This window comes from Mustelus asterias, chromosome 19 (genome assembly GCF_964213995.1).
Source record: "Mustelus asterias chromosome 19, sMusAst1.hap1.1, whole genome shotgun sequence".
In the NCBI taxonomy this organism is placed as follows: Eukaryota; Metazoa; Chordata; class Chondrichthyes; order Carcharhiniformes; family Triakidae; genus Mustelus; species Mustelus asterias.
This window is the reverse complement of record NC_135819.1, coordinates 1,046,041-1,067,050: the sequence shown is the minus strand read 5'-3', so window position 1 is coordinate 1,067,050 and position 21,010 is coordinate 1,046,041. Positions and strand designations below refer to the sequence as shown.

Here is a 21,010-nt window from a genome sequence, read left to right as displayed (position 1 = left end):
ATACTAAAAGGGATTGATAACAGTAAATGTGGACCAAATGTTTCCCCTTGTGGGGAACCTCGAACAAGAGGTCACAGGTATAGGTTGAGAGGCGGTAGATTTAAAACTGAGATGAGGAGAAACTACTTCTCGCAGAGGGTGGTGAATTTGTGGAACTCGCTGCCCCATAGCGCGGGGGAGTCTGAATCATTGAATGGTTACAAGAAGGAGATGGATATATTTCTGATTTTAAAGAAGGGATAAGGGGATATGGGGAACAGGTGGGGAGGTGGACTTGAGACCAGGGAGAGATCAGCCATGATCTGATTGAATGGCGGAGCAGGCTCGAAGGGCCGAATTGTCTACTTCTGCTCCTAATTCTTCTGTTCCTAAGTGTATATTTAAAGAAGGATAAGGTTTTGTCCCATTAAGATGGCAAGTAATATAATGGACAGGCGAACAGTTGGCCAGAGAAACACCTGTATATTAATTGCTATTTTTAATTCGTTTACGGGATGCAGGAGTCGCTGGCTAGGCTAACATTTATTGCCCATCCCCAATTGCCCCTCGAGAAGGTGGAGGTGAGCCGCCATCTTGAATCCGCTGCAGTCCATGTGGTGTAGGTACACCCACAGTGCTGTTAGGGAGGGAATTCCCAGATTTTGACCCAGCCACTGTGAAGGAACGGCCGATATATTTCCAAGTCAGGATGGTGAGTTGCTTGGAGGGGAACTTGCAGGTGGTGGTGTTTCCATGTATCTGCTGCCCTTGTCCTTCTAGATGGAAGTGGTCGTGGGTTTGGGAGGTGCTGTCGGAGGAGCCTCGGTGAGTTGCTGCAGTGCGTCTTGTAAACTGGACACAATTTACCACAGGGACTGCTGTGGTACAAGGAGGCAGCTCATCACCACCTTCTCAAGGGCAATTAGGGATGGGCAATAATTGTTAATAAATAACCAGTGACCCCCACATCCTACGAATGAATGAAAAAAACAGTCTGCATGGTGGAGATGGTTTTAGGACAGGATTTATAGGATGCTGACCCTGTATAATACTCAGGGAGTGCTGCACTGTCAGAGGTGCCGTTTCTCTCTCTCTCTCTCTCAGGTGGGCATAAAAGACCCCATGACACTCTTTCAAAGAAGAATGGGGAAGCTCCCTGTGCACCCCAAACCCATGTCCTGTCCAATATCTATCCCACAATGCAAGCCACGTCAGAAGGGACGATCCCATTTCTGTTTGTGGGATCTGGCTGTGCGATTCTGTCTACTTTGTTATAACAGCGACGGCACTTCAAGAAGACTTTGTTGGATTAAAGTACTTAGGGATGGCTTGAGGTCATGAAAGGCTCTATAGGAATACAAATTCTTTGGGCGACATGGTGGCCCAATGGTTAGCACTGCTACCTCACAGCGCCAGGGACCCAGGTTCGATTCCCGGCTCGGGTCACTGTCTGTGCGGAGTCTGCACGTTCTCCCCGTGTCTGCGTGGGTTTCCTCCGGGTGCTCCGGTTTCCTCCCACAGTCCGAAAGATGTGCTGGTTAGGGTGCATTGGCCGTGCTAAATTCTCCCTCAGTGTCCCCGAACAGGCACCGGAGTGTGACGACTAGGGGATTTTCACAGTAACTTCATTGCAGTGTTAATGTAAGCCTACTTGTGACACTAATAAATTTTTAAAAAATCTTTCCACCGAGCATGCTTTGGAAGATAAAACTCCCAAAGCACAAGCTTGTGATGTACCTGAAAACATTACAAATGTGCGTATTAAATCAGGTGCTCCCTCGACCCCTCCAACTCCCAAACCGCACCCCCGTTCCCCCCAGGGATAAAAATGGGTTGATTAAGGGATTACTGGAGCTAAACAAAAGAACATTCGGTGATTATTTAAATAGAAGCAACATGCAGGGCTGTGGGGAAAAGCCAGTATGGAGAGCCAGTACAGGCAAGATGGGCTGAATGGCCTCTACCTGCATTGTAACACTTCCGTGATTCCTGGAAAAAGGTTTGATCACATTGGACTTGTCAGGGAGATCAGGACCAGGCAGCATAAGCATGAGGTAGAGATGAATAAGTCCATAGAATCACAGAATCCCTACAGTGCAGAAGGAGGCCATTCGGCTCATCGAGTCTGCACCGCCCACAATCCCACCCAGACCCTACTCCTGTAACCCCACACATTTACCCTGCTAATCCCCCTTGACATTAAGGAGCAATTTAGCACGGCCAATCTATCTAACCCACACATCTTTGGAGTGGGGGAGGAAACCGGAGCACCCGGAGGAAACCCACGCAGACACGGGGAGAGCGTGTAGACTCCGCACAGACAGTGACCCAAGCCGGGAATCGAACCTGGGTCCCTGGCGCTGTGAGGCAGCAGCGCTAACCACTGTGCCACCCAATATATCCAATTGGATATTCAGGGGAAAATCTCTACCAAGTGGGGAAGAGATAGAGTGGACAGGATTAAATTGCTTCCCTTGGCGGAGAATTCTAGAAGTAGGGGACGTAGATTCAAGATAAGTGGCAGAAGGTGTAGAGGGGACATGAGGAAGAATTATCTTACGCAGAGGTTGGTGGGTGTCTGGAATTCGCTGCCCGACTTGGTGGGGGAGGCAGAAACCCTAAACTCTTTTAAAAAGTACCTGGATCCGCACCTTAAGTGTGGGAAGCTACAGGGCTATAGGCCGGGGATCAGAGGGTGGGACTAGAAAGGACACCTGGGTGTCCTCGGGCTGACATGGACAATGATGGGCTGAATGGCCTCCTTCTGTGCTGTAATGTTTCGATGGTTCTAAGAGAGTGGGTGAAATGTGGAACTTGTGGCCACAATGCGTAACTGATGGGCCAAATGGCCTCCTTCTGCATCCCAACAATTCTGTCGTCCTTACCCGGTCTGGCCTACATGTGACTCCAGAGCCACAGCAATGTGGTTGACTCTCAACTGCCCTCGGGCAACTAGGGCTGGGCAATAAATGGGTTTTGTGAAGGGGAGGTCGTGTCTCACGAACTTGATTGAATTTTTCGAGGAAGTGACAAGGGTGATTGATGAGGTTGGGCAGTGGATGTTGTCTACATGGACTTCAGTAAGGCCTTTGACAAGGTCCCTCATGGCGCATGGTGCAGAAGGTGAAGTCGCATTGGGATCAGAGGTGAGCTGGCAAGGTGGATACAAAACTGGCTCGGTCAAAGAAGACAGAGGGTAGCAGTGAAGGGTGTGTTTCTGAATGGAGGGCTGTGACAAGTGGTGTTCCTCAGGGATCAGTGCTGGGACCTTTGCTGTTTGTAATATATATATATAAATGATTTGGAGGAAAATGTAACTGGATTGATTAGTAAGTTTGCGGACGACACAAAGGTTGGTGGATTTGCGGATAGCGATGAGGACCATCAGAGGATACAGCAGGATATAGATCAGTTGGAGACTTGGGCGGAGAGATGGCAGCTGGAGTTTAATCTGGACAATTGTGAGGTAATGCATTTTGGAAGGTCTAATACAGATAGGAAATATAAAGTAAATGGCAGAACCCTTAAGAGTATTGATAGGCAGAGGGATCTGGGTGTACAGGTACACAGGTCACTGAAAGTGGCAATGCAGGTGGAGAAGGTAGTCAAGAAGGCATACAGCATGCTTGCCTTCATTGGCCGGGGCATTGAGTTTAAAAATTGGCAAGTCATGTTGCAGCTTTATAGAAACTTAGTTAGGCCGCGCTTGGAATAGAGTGTTCAATTCTGGTCGCCACACTAGCAGAAGGATGTGGAGGCTTTGGAGAGGGTACAGAAAAGATTTACCAGGATGTTGCCTGGTATGGAAGGCATTGGCTATGAGGAGAGGTTGGAGAAACTTGGTTTGTTCTCACTGGAGCGACGGAGGTTGAGGGGCGACCTGATAGAAGTCTATAAGATTATGAGAGGCATGGGCAGAGTGGATAGTCAGAAGCTTTTTCCCAGGGTGGAAGAGTCAATTACTCGGGGGCACAGGTTTAAGGTGCGAGGGGCAAGGTTTAAAGGAGATGTACGAGGCAGATTTTTTACACAGAGAGTAGTGGGTGTCTGGAACCCGTTGCCGGGGGAGATGGTGAAAGCGGATACGGTAGTGACTTTTAAGGGGTGTCTTGACAAATACATGAACAGGATGGGAATAGAGGGATATGGTCCCCGGAAGGGTAGGGGGTTTTAGTTCAGTCGGGCAGCATGGTCGGTGCAGGCTTGGAGGGTCAAAGGGCCTGTTCCTGTGCTGTAATTTTCTATGTTCTTTGTTCTACACACTGGCCAGCCAGCGACGCCCATGTGCCATGAATGAATAAAAAAAGGTGGGTAGCTTTGATACGTGCAAGTGGAACTAGATAAGGGACACGAGGAGGTAGAAACAGCAGGTTATGTTGAGATTAGGAGAGAGGCTTGTGTAGAGAATGTATACAGCATGGACCAGTTGGGCCGAATGGCCTGTGTCTGAATGTTCCAAGTGAATTCAATCTCCTGTCCTCACTGCTTACCATCAGATACTGCTCCGAGTCAAACTCCTCACCACTGTGCAACTTCTCACACACATTGTAGTCAGAGAGGAAACCGATAACTGAACAGTATGGACTGCCCGCCTCATGTCCAGCCTCACGCGATGAATTTGCTTCCTAAATAGTTGAATTAGCAAAGGATAGTGAGGGAGAGCGGGGGGGAGAGAGAAAGAGAGAGTGAGAAGGGGAGAGAGGGGGAGAGAAGGGGAGAGAGTGAGGGGGTGAGAGAGAAAGAGAGCGTGAGAAAGAAAGTGAGAGGGAACGAGGGGGTGGGAGAAAGAGAGAGTGAGAAAGAGAGTGAGGGAGAGGGGGGAGGGGGAAAGAAAGAGAAAGAGAGTGTGGGAGGGTGTGGGAGGGTGTGGGAGGGTGTGGGAGGATGTGGGAGACAAGGGGAGAGATACAGTGAGAAAGAGAGACCGAGAGTGTGAGGGAGAGAGGGAGAGAGAGAGGGGGAGAGAGAGGGGGAGAGAGGGAGAGGGAGAGAGGGAGAGAGGGAGGCGAGAGAGGGAGGGGAGAGAGGGAGGGGAGAGAGTGAGGGGAGAGAGGGAGGGGAGAGAGGGAGGGGAGAGGGAGGGGAGAGAGGAGGGGGGAGAGAGGGAGGGGAGAGAGGGAGGGGGGAGGGGGGAGAGGGAGGGGGGAGAGAGGGAGGGGAGAGAGGGAGGGGAGAGAGGGAGTGAAGAGAGGGAGGGGGAGAGAGGGAGGGGGAGAGAGGGAGAGGGAGAGAGGGAGAGGGAGGGGGAGAGAGAGGGAGAGGGAGGGGGAGAGAGGGAGGGGAGAGAGGGAGGGGAGAGAGGGAGGGGAGAGAGGGAGTGAAGAGAGGGAGGGGGAGAGAGGGAGGGGGAGAGAAGGAGAGGGAGGGGGAGAGAGGGAGAGAGGGAGGGGGAGAGAGGGAGGGGAGAGAGGGAGGGGAGAGAGGGAGGGGAGAGAGGGAGGGGAGAGAGGGAGGGGAGAGAGGGAGGAGAGAGAGGGAGGGGAGAGAGGGAGGGGAAAGAGGGAGGGGAGAGAGGGAGGGGGAGAGGTAGAGGGGTAGAGAGGAGGTGAGAAGGATAGAGAGGGAAGGAGGGAGGGAGAGAGTGAGACAGAGAGTCATATCAGTACATGTCATTACACTAGAAAATACAAAAGGGCAGAATTTCCAGGACCTGTGGCCAGAAGTGCGTTCGCCATTCCTGTCCTGTGTAATTCTCAGAAACAATGCTATCACCAGCTGCTTTGACACCACCCTGATTCTGAGCGTGTCGACATATCATTGAATCACTGGGGAATAAGAGCTGCTTTTTAAATATATTTTTAGATCAGGCGATTGAGAAAATGATAGAGAAAGATGATTTTACAATCCGGGTGAATTTTCTCCAGGGCTGCACACAGCAGTGTTCTGGAGATTCATCGTCAGTGATTGGAGACTCCAGGTCAGTCCTGGAGAGTTGCTAACCCTTGTGGAAAAGAAGGTTTATGTGTTCTTGTTTAAGGGTGAGGTGGGTTTAGCTCAGTTGGCTGGCTGGCTGGTTGGTGATGCAGAGCTGGCTCAGACATCACTATTCCATCATCGTTCCCGGATCAGAATCCTGAATCCTGGTAGTCTCTCCCGGAAATCATTGCTGGAACACCTTCAACCCCAAGGGCAGTAAAAGACCCAGCACCATCTTCCCAACGGCCTCTGGTGATTGGGGTGGAATTTACTGTCGCTGACATTTTCCAGTCCCGCCGAAGTCAACAGGCTTTGGAATGGCTCGCCGCATTTTCCAGCTGTAATTACCTCAACGAGACCCATGAGGGAATGGAATATGAGCTCCCTGATTGAGGTAACGATTGCCTGCCCAATCAGGGAGCCTCGCCTCTGTATATAATGAGTGTCAGGGCTACTGACCCTCTGGATTCTGACTTTGGACCTGATTCACTCTTAGGAGTGGAATTGTCAATTAAGGGAACCTGGTGAAGGGACACAGGCCGCTGAGGAGTTTCACCAACCTCACCGCCGCCCCACCTCTCCCCTCTGTGAAGGGGCCATAAAATTCAGCCCATGTGGACTCTAAATGATGGCTGTCATGTTCGATTGATCTGTTTTTGATTATGCAAGTCGGGTAACTGGTCTACGCTCACCGTGCTCGATTAGTTAGGCCTGGATGTGGACTCAGAGCCAAAGGAAACAGGTACCACAGCAGCTGCTGGAACTCAAGAGCAGGGATGACCACGGGGTGTGCTGACATTTTGCGATTGCTGAGATATTTTAACATTTTTGTAAAATAAGCCCATTGCAAGTTTAGGAACCGGTGTCAGCTCTGCAGTGCCCAGAGGAATATCACGCATTAAAACAAAGCGGCGAATCCACAATGGCGGCCTTGTCCGTGAGGCCCACATCCCCAGAACAAAGTAAAAATAAATAACACCAAAGTGATAGGAAATGGGAGATGGCCTACCTGCAGCGACCCTGCCTCCAAGGTTAGGGGTGAACATCTGACAAAATCATCAGACGGACAGTCAAATTCTAGGGAGGAAGACAGAAAAGTCAAACACGGCAGAATTTTCTCACTTGGCATTTCCCATATCCAGAAATGTCAACGAAGCGCGACGATTTCACAACCAGATCCTGGATCCTTGAATGTGTCCGAAATCGTTCCTCTGGAAATAACCTCTGGCTTATTACTGGTCAAGTTACAGGCAACATCCTGGTGAATCTCCTCTGTACCCCCTCCAGTGCAATCACATCCTTACTGTAGTGAGGTGATCAGAACTGCACACAGTGCTCCAGCCTAACCAACACTCTGTACAACTCCCACATTACCTCATCCTCTATACCACGACCGATGAAAGCAAGTGTCCCTTATGCCTTCTTAGCTATCCTATTCGCCTGCTCTGGGAGAATAGACAATTGGAAATTGGCAGAGCAGAAAGTGTAATGGAAACTCTTACCCACGCATGTATCACTGTGATTCAGTCTGGTGCCTCCAGATGTTGATATGAAGCCAGGGTTACAAGTGCAGGTAAAATTCCCCACTGTATTGCTGCAGTTTGCATTGGAGCCACACATGTCCAAAAGACACTCGTCAACATCTGGAACAGAGAAGTGGATATTATCACACTGTGAGCAACTGACTCCCAGTTAAGGTACCTGATTAGAAACCCCAAGGTATATTACAAAATCAGACTAGACACCAACAGGTTAGGTGGATCGGCCATGTTAAATTGTCCCTTCGTGTCCAAAGAAGTGTAGGTTAGGTGGATTGGCCATGCTAAATTGCCCCTTAGTGTCCAAAGATGTGCAGGTTAGGTGGATTGGTCATGCTAAATTGCCCCTTCGTGTCCAAAGATGTGCAGGTTTGGTGGATTGGCCATGCTAAATTGCCCCTTCGTGTCCAAAGATGTGCAGGTTAGGGGGATTGGCCATGCTAAATTGCCCCTTCATGTCCAAAGATGTGTAGGTAGGGGGATTGGCCATGCTAAATTGTTCCTTAGTCTGATTTGATTTATTATTGTCACATGTATTAACATACAGTGAAAAGTATTGTTTCTTGCTCGCTATACAGACAAAGCATACCATTCATAGAGAAGGAAAGGAGAGAGTGCAGAATGTAGTGTTACAGCCATAGCTAGGGTGTAGAGAAAGATCAACTTAATGCGAGGTAGGTCCATTCAAAAGTCTGACAGCAGCAGGGAAGAAGCTGTTCTTGAGTCGGTTGGTACGTGACCTCAGACTTTTGGATCTTTTCCCGAAGGAAGAAGGTAGAAGAGAGAATGTCTGGGGTGCGTGGGGTCCTTAATTATGCTGGCTGCTTTGCCGAGGCAGTGGGAAGTGTAGACAGAGTCAATGGTTGGAAGTCTGGTTTGCGTGATGGATTGGGCTACATTCACGACCTTTTGTAGTTCCTTGCAGTCTTGGGCAGAGCAGGAGCCATACCATGTTGTGATACAACCAGAAAGAATGCTTTCTATGGTGCATCTGTAAAAGTTGGTGAGAGTCGTAGCTGACATGCCAAATTTCCTTCGTCTTCTGAGAAAGTAGAGGCGTTGGTGGGCTTTCTTAACTATAGTATCAGCGTGGGGGGACCAGGACAGGTTGGTGGTGATCTGGACACCTAAAAACCTGAAGCTCTCGACCTTTTCTACTTCATCCCCGTTGAGGTAGACAGGGGCATGTTCTCCTTTACGCTTCCTGAAGTTGATGACAATCTCCTTCGTTTTGTTGACATTGAGGGAGAGATTATTGTTGCCGCACCAGTTCACCAGATTCTCTATCTCATTCCTGTACTCTGTCTCGTCATTGTTTGAGATCCGACCCACTACGGTGGTGTCATCAGCAAACTTGAAAATCGAATTGGAGGGGAATTTGGCCGCACAGTCATTGGTGTATAAGGAGTATAGTAGGGCTGAGAACACAGCCTTGTGGGGCACCGGTGTTGAGGATGATCCTGGAGGAGGTGTTGTTGCCTTTCCTTACTGATTGTGGTCTGTGAGTTAGGAAATTCAGGATCCAGTCGCAGAGGGAGGAGCCAAGGCCCAGGCCACGGAGTTTGGAGATGAGTTTCGTGGGAATAATGGTGTTGAAGGCTGAGCTGTAGTCAATAAATAGGAGTCTCTCATAGGTGTCCTTGTTATCTAGGTGTTCCAGGGCTGAGTGCAGGGCCAGGGAGATGGCGTCTGCTGTGGACCTGTTGCGGCGGTCGGCAAACTGTAGTGGATCCAGGTAGTCTGGGAGACTGGAATTGATTCGTGCCATGACTAACCTTTCAAAACACTTCATAATGATGGAGTTCAAAGATGTGCAGATTAGGCCTCTTTTAGGGCAAACCAACTCAAATTAACTGAGGGATAAAGTAAAAGGGGCAGCTCCCCAAAAAGGAGAACAGCCCGAACAGAACAGAAGTACAAAGGAAACTTAAAACATCGAATCATAATGTGATTATCGGGGTCTATAATGCACCTCAGCCCCTGCGGTGCCCAACGGGGCGCGGAAGGTGGATGTGCAGGTTAGGTGGATTGGCCATGCTAAATTGTCCCTTAGTGCCCAAAGATGTGCAGGTTAGGTAGATTGGTGGGGTAAATATGTTGGGTTACAGGGATAGATCCTGGGTGGGAGTATTGTCAGTGCAGACACCGTGGGCTGAATGGCCTATGATTCTATCAGCCGTTTTTTAATGTACTCTTGTGTTAGGCCGGCCAGCCTTGTCAAACCGGAGTCAGACTGAAGGTGACCTTTCGTTGATAACTGCTACTTGAGCAACTTTCATTTGCTGCCTGCTGCAGACATGTTGAAGGACGTTTGCACGTTAAGGGAGCTTGCTGGAGGGAACGTGGTTGGATTGTTTACCACAGATGCGTCAGCCCTGCTTCGGTGGGTAGCACTCTCGCCTCAGATTCAGAAACGTTGCGGGTTGTGCTTTGTGTATGCGGAGTGTGGTTGTGTGACTGTAAGTTTTTCGGGCAACTCAGGCCTTTTTTATGAGCTGGGAAAAGGACTTGAACCCTAAAGAACTGTGAAAGTGGCCACACTTGGCTGCAGGACTTGACCAAAAATGTCCCAGGGAGCCCAGGAGCCTGTGTGTGTGTGTGTGTGTGTGTGTGAAGGGGCCCAGTCCAAAAATTGCAAGCAGCCAGAAACCAGACAGACTGCTGATTAGGTTATCAGCAGCACAAAAAGAACCTCACGACATCACCAGACTAGGCCGGCAGCAAGACAATGCACCTGGTCTGGACTCAATACAGGTGATAATGGCCTTGTCCCAGAGCGAGGAGAAGCCCATTTCCCTAATGGGAAAACAATTAAACGATCTCCGATGGAACAATACAGGACAGCAAGGGACCTATCACCTGGGATGGGACCATCTGGTCTCTATGGACTGTAAGATCGCAACTGCAGATAACACTAGCAAGCCTTTGTCTGTGGAAACTGCCGGTTGGAAGGGGGGCGGAGTTGGCAGGAAAATAATTCAAGTTTTACAATATAAAAGGATGGTCAGGCCGGCCATTTCTCTATTTTCTCTTCGGACCAGCATGACAGCACTCTCCACTCTCCTCCTGTTCCTGCCTCTCGGTCGTATCCAGCACACAGCCCGAAGCCCACTGAGCAATTTAAACTAGGATTGTGAGTATCCCCTGGTAATTCGCGAAGTTCCCGAGATCATCATAGTGGATGGGGCTTTGGGGAAAGTGGGGGGGCTTTTGCATGCACCTTTCATAGTTTAAGACACTGGTAAACTTGTATAAAGTAAGAATTCCGAGGTGTCCGTCTTAGTATTCCTTCCATAGCTTATAGTCTTATAGAGCATAAGGCATTGTGTGTTGTTTTCCTGGTGTTTGGTGACCTTTGACCTTGATGTTTTAATAAATATATATATATATATATCTTTGACTTCCGTTGGAGTCCGTTTTGATCTTTTCAATTTCTCACCAATGATCTCTGACTAAGTCACAATATAAATATTCCTTACCATAATTCCGGAGTCTAGAACTGAGGGTACCCTGGGCGCTTCGAAACCGCCCACTCAGGAAAGGCTGCCAGATAGTGGATAGGCAGCAGTTTCCTTTTCTCCCTCTTGGGAGCGCTACTCTAGTGAAGTAGACGCAAGGTGGCCATTGTTTCATCGGCGAGAGAGAGAATCACTCGGGCATTGGTGGGGTTTGGGTGACGGAGAACCCAACCTAAAATAAACCCAGTGGAGTTAAAAAGAGGGATCCCGCTACAGTGACCTACCTCACTGGGACAGACTGCAGTCTTAAACTAGTTTATTAACTGTATGAGTGAAATTTTCCATGCTCCCCGCAGTGTATTTTCCAGTGACATAGGAAGACCTCCCATTGGCCGGTGTCTGGATGTTGGGGTGCTGCTGATGTCTATGGGGTTTTGCCCCGGAACCTCCACCGCTGGGGAAAGTGCCATCGGCGGGACTGGAAGATCCCACTGGCAGGAAGGTCTGGAAAATGTTGGCCTTTATACAAGATACATATTAGTGTAGGTACGTATCTCCTGAGTACAGAATGTTCCATCCTCTCACTCGAGTCTCACACATGATGTCACTGACATCAGAACCCACATCACTGATTTGCATAACTATTCTATTAGCATCGCTGTACGGTGGCACAGTGGTTAGCACTGCTGCCTCAAAGCGCCAGGGACCCGGGTTCGAATCCGGCCTCGGGTGACTGTGTGGAGCTTGCATGTTCTTCCTGTGTCTGCGTGGGTTTCCACCGGGTGCTCTGGTTTCCTCCCACAATCCAAAGATGTGCGGGTTAGATGGATTGGCCATGCTAAATTGCTCCTTAGTGTCAGGGGGATTAGCGGGGTAAATATGTGGAGTTACGGCCCAGGCCCTATCCCCCAACTCCACATATTTATCCTGCTAATCCCCTGGACATTAAAGGTCAATCTAGTATGCCCAATCAACCTAACCTGCACATTTTTGGAGTGTGGGAGGAAACCGGAGCACCCGGAGGAAACCCATGCAGACACGGGGAGAACTCCACACAGACAGTGACCCAAGGCCGGAATCGAACCCGGGTCCCTGGCGCTCTGTGAGACTGATATGATTGTAGCCTCAGTCCCACATTCCCGCCTACCCCCAATAACTTTTCACCCCCTCGTTTATCAAGAATCTATCTCACTCTGCCTTAAAACTATTCACAGTCTCTGCTTCCACTGCCTTCTGAGGAAGAGAATTCCAGAGACTCCCCACCTTCTGAGAGAAAACAATTCTCCTTATCTCTGTCTTAAATGGGTGAACCCTTTATTTTTATACAGTGACCCCCAAGTTCTAGATTCTCCCACAAGTGGAAACATCTTCATCCACTGTGTCAATAACCCTCTTAATGTCGCCTCTAACTCTTCGAAACTCCAGTGGACACAAACCTAACATCTCCAACCTTTCCTCATAAGCCAACCCCCCTATTCTTGGTAATCATCTCTTAAACCTTCTCTGAATTGCTTCCAACACACTTACATCCTTTCTTAAATAAGGAGACCAACACTCCAGATGTGGTCTCACCAATGCCCTGTATAACTGAAGCATAACCCTCTCTACTTTTGTAATCAAATCCACTCACAATCAGTTCCCAATTAGCTTTTCATCATCCCGGACATTCTCTCTTCCGCCTTCTTCCGTTGGGAAAAAGATACAAAAGTCTGAGGTCACATACCAACCGACTCAAGAACAGTTTCTTCCCTGCTGCTGTCAGACTTTTAAATGGACTTACCTTGCATTAAGTTGATCTTTCTCTACACCCTAGCTATGACTGTAACACTACATTCTGCACCCTCTCCTTTCCTTCTCTATGAATGGTATGCTTTGTCTGTATAGCACGCAAGAAACAATACTCTTCACTCTATGCTAGTACATGTGACAATAATAAATCAAATCAAATCAAATACCTCCATATCAGCCTTTTATGATTCATGCACAAGGACACCCGGATCCCTCTGCATCTCAGACATCTGCAATCTCCCACCATTTAAATAATGAACTTTTTTTATTCTTCCTCCCAAAGTGGACAATGTCACATTTGCCCACATTATACTCCATTTGCCAGGTTTTTACCCACTTACTTCACCTAATTCCTTTGTAGCTTCCTTATGTCCACTTCACAGCCTTCACAATGTCAGACTCCTATTTATTGACTACAGCTCAGCCTTTAACACCATTATTCCCACGAGACTCATCTCCAAACTCCGTGGCCTGGGGCTTGGCTCTCCCTCTGCAACTGGAACCTAGACTTCCTACCTCACAGACCGCTGTCAGTAAGGATAGGCAACAATACCTCCTCCACAATCATCCTCAACACCGGTGCTCCACAAGGCTGTGTTCTCAGCCCCTTACTATACTCCTTATACACCTCTAACTGAATGGCCAAATTCCCCTCCAATTCGATTTTCAAGTTTGCTGATGACACCACTGTAGTGGGCGGGATCTTAAACAATGACAAGACAGAGCACGGAAATGAGATAGAGAATCTGGTGAACTGGTGCGGCAACAATAACCTCTCCCTCAATGTCAACAAAATGAAGGAGATTGTCATCGACTTCAGGAAGCGTAAAGGAGAACATGCCCCTGTCTACATCAATGGGGATGAAGTAGAAAGGGTCGAGAGCTTCATGTTTTTAGGTGTCCAGATCACCAACAACTTGTCCTGGTCCCCCCCATGCCGACACTATAGTTAAGAAAGCCCACCAACGCCTCTACTTTCTCAGAAGACTAAGGAAATTTGGCATGTCCGCTATGACTCTCACCAACTTTTACAGATGCACCATAGAAAGCATTCTTTCTGGTTGTATCACAGCTTGGTATGGCTCCTGCTCTGCCCAAGACCGCAAGGAACTACAATGGGTTGTGAATGTAGCCCAGTCCATCACGCAAACCAACCTCCCATCCAATGACTCTGTCTACACTTCCCGTTGCCTTGGAAAAGCAGCCAGCATAATCAAGAACCCCACGCATCCCGGACATTCTCTCTTCCATCTTCTTCCGTCGGGAAAAAGATACAAAAGTCTGAAGTCATGTACCAACCGACTCAAGAACAGCTTCTTCCCTGCTGCTGCCATCAGGCTTTTGAATGAACCTACCTCGCATTAAGTTGATCTTTCTCTACACCCTAGCTATGACTGTAACACTACATTCTGCACTCTCTCCTTTCCTTCTCTATGTACGGTATGCTTTGTCTGTATAACACGTCAGAAACAATACTTTTCACTGTATCCCAATACACGTGACAATAATAAATCAAATCAACTCAAAATCAAATTTTCTTTCCTACCTATCTTTGTGTCGTCAGCAAATTTAATGGAATAACTGGAGATATAAAATGGTTTCAGAAAATCTCCCAGTTAGATTGTTTCACCCTCAAAGATTTGGGTCTAAGTTGAACCTTACGAGATGCATTTACCTTCACATCCTCTTCCATATCCAGTGAAATTGGTTTCCCCATTGGATCGGGCAAATCCTTTGTGGCAATTACAGTAGAAACTTCCCTCGGTATTGTGACAGCTTGCGTTATTTCCACATGTTATTGAAGTCGTCTCGCACTCATTATAATCTGTAATAAAACACAGAGAGAAGGAATAAATCTTCACTTTAAAAGCCTGCAATTACATTCACTGAATGTCGATGATTGGCGAAGAGAATAGAGTTCTACAATGTGCAACTCTAGTGGACACCCCACATAAATAAAACATAGAAACATAGAAACTAGAAGCAGGAGGAGGCCATTCAGCCCTTCGAGCCTGCTCCGCCATTCATTTTGATCATGGCTGATCATCAAATTCAATATCCTGATCCTCCCCTTCACCCCATATCCCTCGATCCCTTTAGCCCCAAGAGCTATATCTAATTTCTTCTTGAAATCAGACAATGTTTTGGCCTCAACTACATTCTGTGGGAGTGAATTCCACACATTCACCACCCTCTGGGTGAAGAAATTTCTCCTCACCTCAGTCCTAAAATGTTTACCCCTTATCCTCAAACTATGACCCCTAGTTCTGGACTCCCCCCACCATCGGGAACATTCTTCCTGAATCTACCCTGTCTAACCCTGTTAGAATTTTAAAAGTTTCTATGAGATCCCCTCTCACTCTTCTAAACTCCAGTGAATATAATCCTAACCGACTTAGTCTCTCTTCATATTGACAGACCTGCCATCCCAGGAATCAGCCTGGTAAACCTTCGCTGTGCTCCCTCTATAGCAAGGACATCCTTCCTCAGATAAGGACACCAAAACTGCACACAATGCTCCAGGTGTGACCTCACCAACGCCCTGTACAATTGCAGCAAAACATCCCTATCCCTGTACTCAAATCCTCTCGCTATGAAGGACAACGTACCATTTGCCTTCTTTACTGCCTGCTGTACCTGCACGCTTACTTTCAGCGACTGATGCACGAGGACTCCAAGGTCTCGCTGAGTATCCACCTCTTAAGATTTAAGATGATTGAAAGAGTTGATGAGGTAAATAGAGAAACTCTCCCTGGTGGGTAAGTCCAGAATAAGGAGAATAACTGCCTGTTGCACCCACGCGCCTACTTTCAGCGACTGATGCACGAGGACACCAAGGCGAACTCGAGTTACGATGAACTCAGATGGTTAGTTTATTTTTCACATTCACAACCCAGGGAAGGTATGTCTGCCAAGTCCCACTCCGCACGCATACACACACAGACATACATGCACACACACACACATACATGCACACCTCCCATAGTGATGACATCATAGCGTGACCACACACTGTAGCACAGTGCTTAGCACTGCTGCCTCACAGCGCCAGGGACGCGGGTTCGATCCCGGCCTTGGGTGACTGTGTGGAGTTTGCCCGTTCTCCCCGTGGGTTTCCTCCGGGTGCTCCGGTTTCCTCCCACACTCCAAAGATGCTTGGTTAGGTTGATTGGCCGTGCTAAGTTGCCCCTTAGTGTCAAGGGGATTAGCAGGGTAAATATGTGGGATTACAGGGATAGAGCCTGGGTGGGATAATTGTCAGCGCAGGCTCGATGGGCCGAATGGCTTCCTTCTGCACTGGAGGGGCTCTATCATTCTAACAATTGTGGGTGGAATCTGGCTTGTGATTGCCACCATTTTGTCCTTCCTGTACATTTGAGGGACCTTGGTCGGGATGGCACGGTGGCACAGTGGTTAGCGCTGCTGCCTCACAGTGCCAGGAACCCAGGTTCGATTCCTGGCTAGGGTCACTGTCTGTGTGGAGTTTGCACGTTCTCCTCGTGTCTGCGTGGGTTTCCTCCGCGTGCTCCGGTTTCCTCCCACAGTCCAAAAATGTGTGGGTTGGGTGGATTGGCCGGGCTAAATTGCCCCTTAGTGTCAGGAGTACTAGCTAGCGTAAATGCATGGGGTTATGGGGATAGGGCCTGGGTGGGATTGTGGTCGGTGCAGACTCGATGGGCTGAATGGCCTCCTTCTGTTCACAGAATAGAATCATAGAATCCCGACACGACAGAAGGAGGCCATTCAGCCCATCGAGTCTGCAGCGGCCATGATCCCACCCAGGCCTAATTCCCGTAACCCCACACATTTACCCTGCTAATCCCCCTGACATTCGGGTCAATTTAGCCAATCAATCAATTGCGGCCAATCAAACTAACCTGCACATCTTTGGAGTATGGGAGGAAACTGGAGCACCCGGAGGAAACCCACGCAGACACGGGGAGAACGTGCAGACTCCACACAGGCAGTGACCCAAGCCGGGAATTGAACCTGGGACCCTGTGAGGCAGCAGTGCTAACCACTGTGCCGCCCTGTGGGATTCGATGATATTTATGATATAATTCTCTGAGATTAGCAATATTAAATATTACTAAAGACCAATGCCCAAGACGGAACAGTATTTACCTTTACAGTAGGACTCCGCCAGTCCGCTGAAACTATGATCTCCGGAATTGGAGTAAAATCCCCTTTCACAAGTGCAGGAAAAACTCCCTTCCGAGTTGTGACAAATTGCATTGTAGCCACAAGGTTCAGTGAGACACTCATCAACATCTGCAATGTAAAACAGAGCGAGAAGCATTATGGTGCATTGTGTTCAACACTAACCTCATCATTGGGAGCTGGCTTCAAACCCCACCCTCACTTATAAAGGTTAACGCGCAAGTTCAGTCACAGTTAGGAAGGCAAATGCAATGTTAGCATTCATGTCGAGAGGGCTAGAATACAAGAGCAGGGATGCACTTCTGAGGCTGTATAAGGCTTTGGTCAGACCCCATTTGGAGTATTGTGAGCAGTTTTGGGCCCCGTATCTAAGGAAGGATGCGCTGGCCTTGGAAAGGGTCCAGAGGAGGTTCACAAGAATGATCCCTGGAATGAAGAGCTAGTCATATGAGGAACGGTTGAGGACTCTGGGTCTGTACTCATTGGAGTTTAGAAGAATGAGGGGGGGATCTTATTGAAACTTACAGGATACTGCGAGGCCTGGATAGAGTGGACGTGGAGAGGATGTTTCCACTAGTAGGAAAAACTAGAACCAGAGGGCACAACCTCAGGCTAAAGGGACGATCCTTTAAAACAGAGATGAGGAGGAATTTCTTCAGCCTGAGAGTGGTGAATCTGTGGAAGTCTTTGCCGCAGAAGGCTGTGGAGGCCGGGTCATTGAGTGTCTTTAAGACAGAGATAGATAGGTTCTTGATTAATAAGGGGATCAGGGGTTATGGGGAAAAGGCAGGAGAATGGGGATGAGAAAAATATCAGCCTTGATTGAATGGGGGAGCAGACTCGATGGGCCGAGTGGCCTAATTCTGCTCCTATGTCTTATGGTCTTATAAACAATTATCGGCACCACGGAACTAAATCTCTCTTCCACTAAATGAGGTTTGAGTTGTCACAACTTAGATCCCAATTTAGCACCCCGGACATTCTCTCTTCCACCTTCTTCCGTCGGGAAAAAGATACAAAAGTCTGAGGTCACGTACCAACCGACTCAAGAACAGCTTCTTCCCTGCTGCTGTCAGACTTTTGAATGGACCTACCTCGCATTAAGTTGATCTTTCTCTACACCCTAGCTATGACTGTAACAATATATAGAATCATAGAAACCTACAGTGCAGAAGGAGGCCATTTGGCCCATCGAGTCTGCACCGACCACAATCCCACCCAGAGCCTATCCCCACAACCCAATGAATTTACCCTAGCTAGTCCTCCTGACACTGAGGGGCAATTTAGCATGGCCAGTCCACCTAACCCGCACATCTTTGGAGTGTGGGAGGAAACCGGAGCACCCGGAGGAAACCCATGCAGACACGGGGAGAATGCGCTAACTCCACACAGACAGTGACCCGAGCATCGAACCCGGGACCCTGGCGCTGTGAGGTAGCAGTGCTAACCACTGTGCCACAGTGTGTCTCCTCATAGCTATAATTCTCCAACCCTAGCAACATTCTAGTACATCTCCTCTGCACTGTCTCCAGAGCAATGACACCGTTCCTGTATTGTGGTGGCCAGAAGTGGGGATGTCTTGGAGGGTGAGTCTCATTGATAAGTTGATGTTGAGGGGCTGAGCTTTTGATAATGAGGAAATGGAAGCATGTCGTGGGACAACCATTAAAGCAGGGAGTGAGAATTGAAGAGAAAGATACATTCTTTAAGACCACGGCCAGATCCCCTGTCACCGTACTTACCCCAACAGGAGGGGTTGGCTTGTCCGGTTATCTCGTGATATCTGGAATCTGGGAAAAATCCCGTCCCACAGGTGCAGGAGTAACTCCCTTCGCTGTTGTGACATTGGCCGTTGGGCCCACATGGGCTCGTAAGACACTCATTTTCATCTGAAACACAAAGAGGGGATAAGGGGTCGTTCGCCTGAATGTAACACTTTGGACGGTGTGACTTTAGGAATGAAGAGGAGAGAGTGGAAGTCTTTCAAAAGACGTAGCAAGGTTGAGGAAAATGTGTGAGAAAAATATGAGGTGAAAGAGCAGTAAGACGGCGATGTTTGATGTGTGTGTGATTAACTCACATGTACAGCAAAGATAAAAGGATGAAAAGTGCTGCCACATGGTGGGTTACTTAACCAGTTAGTCAAGCTTTATTAGGTAGATGTTGTATGCTGACAGAATGAAATGGTCACGGGCATTCAGCCTTGGATCTTCAGGTAAGCGTTCTCCAAGGCGGCCTTCACGACACACGACAGCGCAGAGTCGCTGAGCAGAGACTGATAGCCAAGTTCCGCACACATGAGGACGGCCTCAACCGGGATGTTGGATTTATGTCACACTATCAGTAACCCCCACAGCTTTCCCCCTGATCTTGCAGAATCTTACTAGCTATTCTGTCTGGAGACAATACACATCTCTTTAACCTGTGTTTAATGTTCCCTCCAACCACATTATCTGTACCTTTTAAGACCTGGCTGGCTGTAGAGATTTACATTCTAATTAGTATTCTGTAACTTGATTTCTGTGTCTGTGCACTGTTGGAGAACAGAGACCACTCCATCTGACGAAGGAGCAGCAAGCGCCGAAAGCTTATGGTATTTGCTACCAAATAAACCTGTTGGACTTTAACCTGGTGTTGTGAGACTTCTTACTGGACAGAATGAAAGACAGTGAGAATCTCCCAAAGAGAATCCCGAGAATGTTAGGACGTAACCGGTGACAACTTTGTATTGGATGTAATGTGACCAATGGGAACAAGGTGTAAGGGTCAGTTGACCCAGTAAACCATGGAACCAATTACAGAGTGAGGTAATAGTCAGCTGACCAGCTGATCCACTATAAATAAGGAACTATGTAGAATTGTGGAGAGCTTGGAGTGGCCCAGGGCGAGACCCCAAATTTGGAGTAATTAAGTTTCTTTAATTTATAAGTTGGAGGAAGTTTTGTTGTATTTTCATTGGCTGCATTTCGAAGAGTTCCTTCTGAAGAAACATAGAATGCATAGAAGAGAATCCCTACAGTGCAGAAAGAGGCCATTTAGCCCATCACATCCGTACCGACTCTCCAAAAGGGCATCCCACATAGGCCCATCCTCCCCCACCCTATCCCTTCTGAACATGTCACCACATAAAAGGGGCGACACGGTGGCACAGTGGTTAGCACTGCTGCCTCACAGCTCCAGCGACCTGGGTTCGATTCCTGGCTTGGGTCACTGTCTGTGTGGAGTTTGCACGTTCTCCCTGTGTCTGCGTGGGTTTCCTCCGGGTGCTCTGGTTTCCTCCCTCAGTCCAAAGATGTGTGGGTTAGTGTGCATTGGCCATGCTAAATTGCCCCTTAGTGTCCCGGGATGCGCAGGTTAGCGGGATTAGCAGGGTAAATGTGTGGGGTTATGGGGATAGGGCCTATGTGGGATAGTTTTTGGTGCAGACCCAATGGGCTGATTGGCCTCCTTCTGCACTGTCGGGATTCTATGATTCTATCTATGAGTGACGCTACACAATACATAACAGGAGAAATGAGAATACTGGTCTGGATTGGTCTTGTATTCCTTAAAATGGAATATCAGTAAAACGGGGAAATAAGAATACTGGTGTGAACTATTTTTTCCCTTCTGGACTGTTTGAATGAAGATAGAGATGGGATCGTTAACATAGACACAGAGATGGCAGAGCATAGATACTGGATAGAATAAAGCTGCAGAGAGTGGGCAGCACGGTGACACAGTGGTTAGCACTGCTGCCTCACAGCGTCAGGGACCCGGGTTCGATTCCCGGCTTGGGTCACTGTCTGTGTGGAGTCTGCACGTTCTCCCCGTGTCTGCGTGGGTTTCCTCCGGGTGCTCCAGTTTCCTCCCACAGTCTGAAAGACATGCTGGTTAGGGTGCATTGACCCAAACAGGCGCTGGAGTGTGACGACTAGGGGAATTTCACAGTAACTTCATTGCAGCGTTAATGTAAGCCTTCCTTGTGACAAATAAATTAACTTTAAAGTTTTATGATGTGGAGTTGCCGGTGTTGGGCTGGGGTGGGCACAGTAATTAGTCTCACAACAGGTTAAAGTCCAACAGGTTTATTTGGTAGCACGAGCTTTCGGAGCGATGATCCTTCATCAGGTGAGTGATGAACTTTTTAATAAGATAAAGGCAAAATACTGTGGAAGCTGGAAATCTGAA

General features: G+C 48.3%; 1 protein-coding gene across 3 annotated transcripts in view; it reads right to left on the bottom strand.

Annotated features, from left to right (window-relative positions):
* Window positions 1-21,010, bottom strand: part of LOC144507669 (adhesion G protein-coupled receptor E3-like) — a 102,073-nt gene that overhangs the window by 37,244 nt on the left and 43,819 nt on the right. For all 3 annotated transcript variants that reach the window (XM_078234825.1, XM_078234826.1, XM_078234828.1), the window contains 6 exons: window positions 18,583-18,729; window positions 16,805-16,951; window positions 14,355-14,504; window positions 7,398-7,538; window positions 6,905-6,972; window positions 4,470-4,604 (listed from right to left, as the gene is read on the bottom strand). In XM_078234825.1, the coding sequence (XP_078090951.1) occupies window positions 4,470-4,604; window positions 6,905-6,972; window positions 7,398-7,538; window positions 14,355-14,504; window positions 16,805-16,951; window positions 18,583-18,729 (788 nt within the window). The remainder of the gene's footprint in view (window positions 1-4,469; window positions 4,605-6,904; window positions 6,973-7,397; window positions 7,539-14,354; window positions 14,505-16,804; window positions 16,952-18,582; window positions 18,730-21,010) is intronic.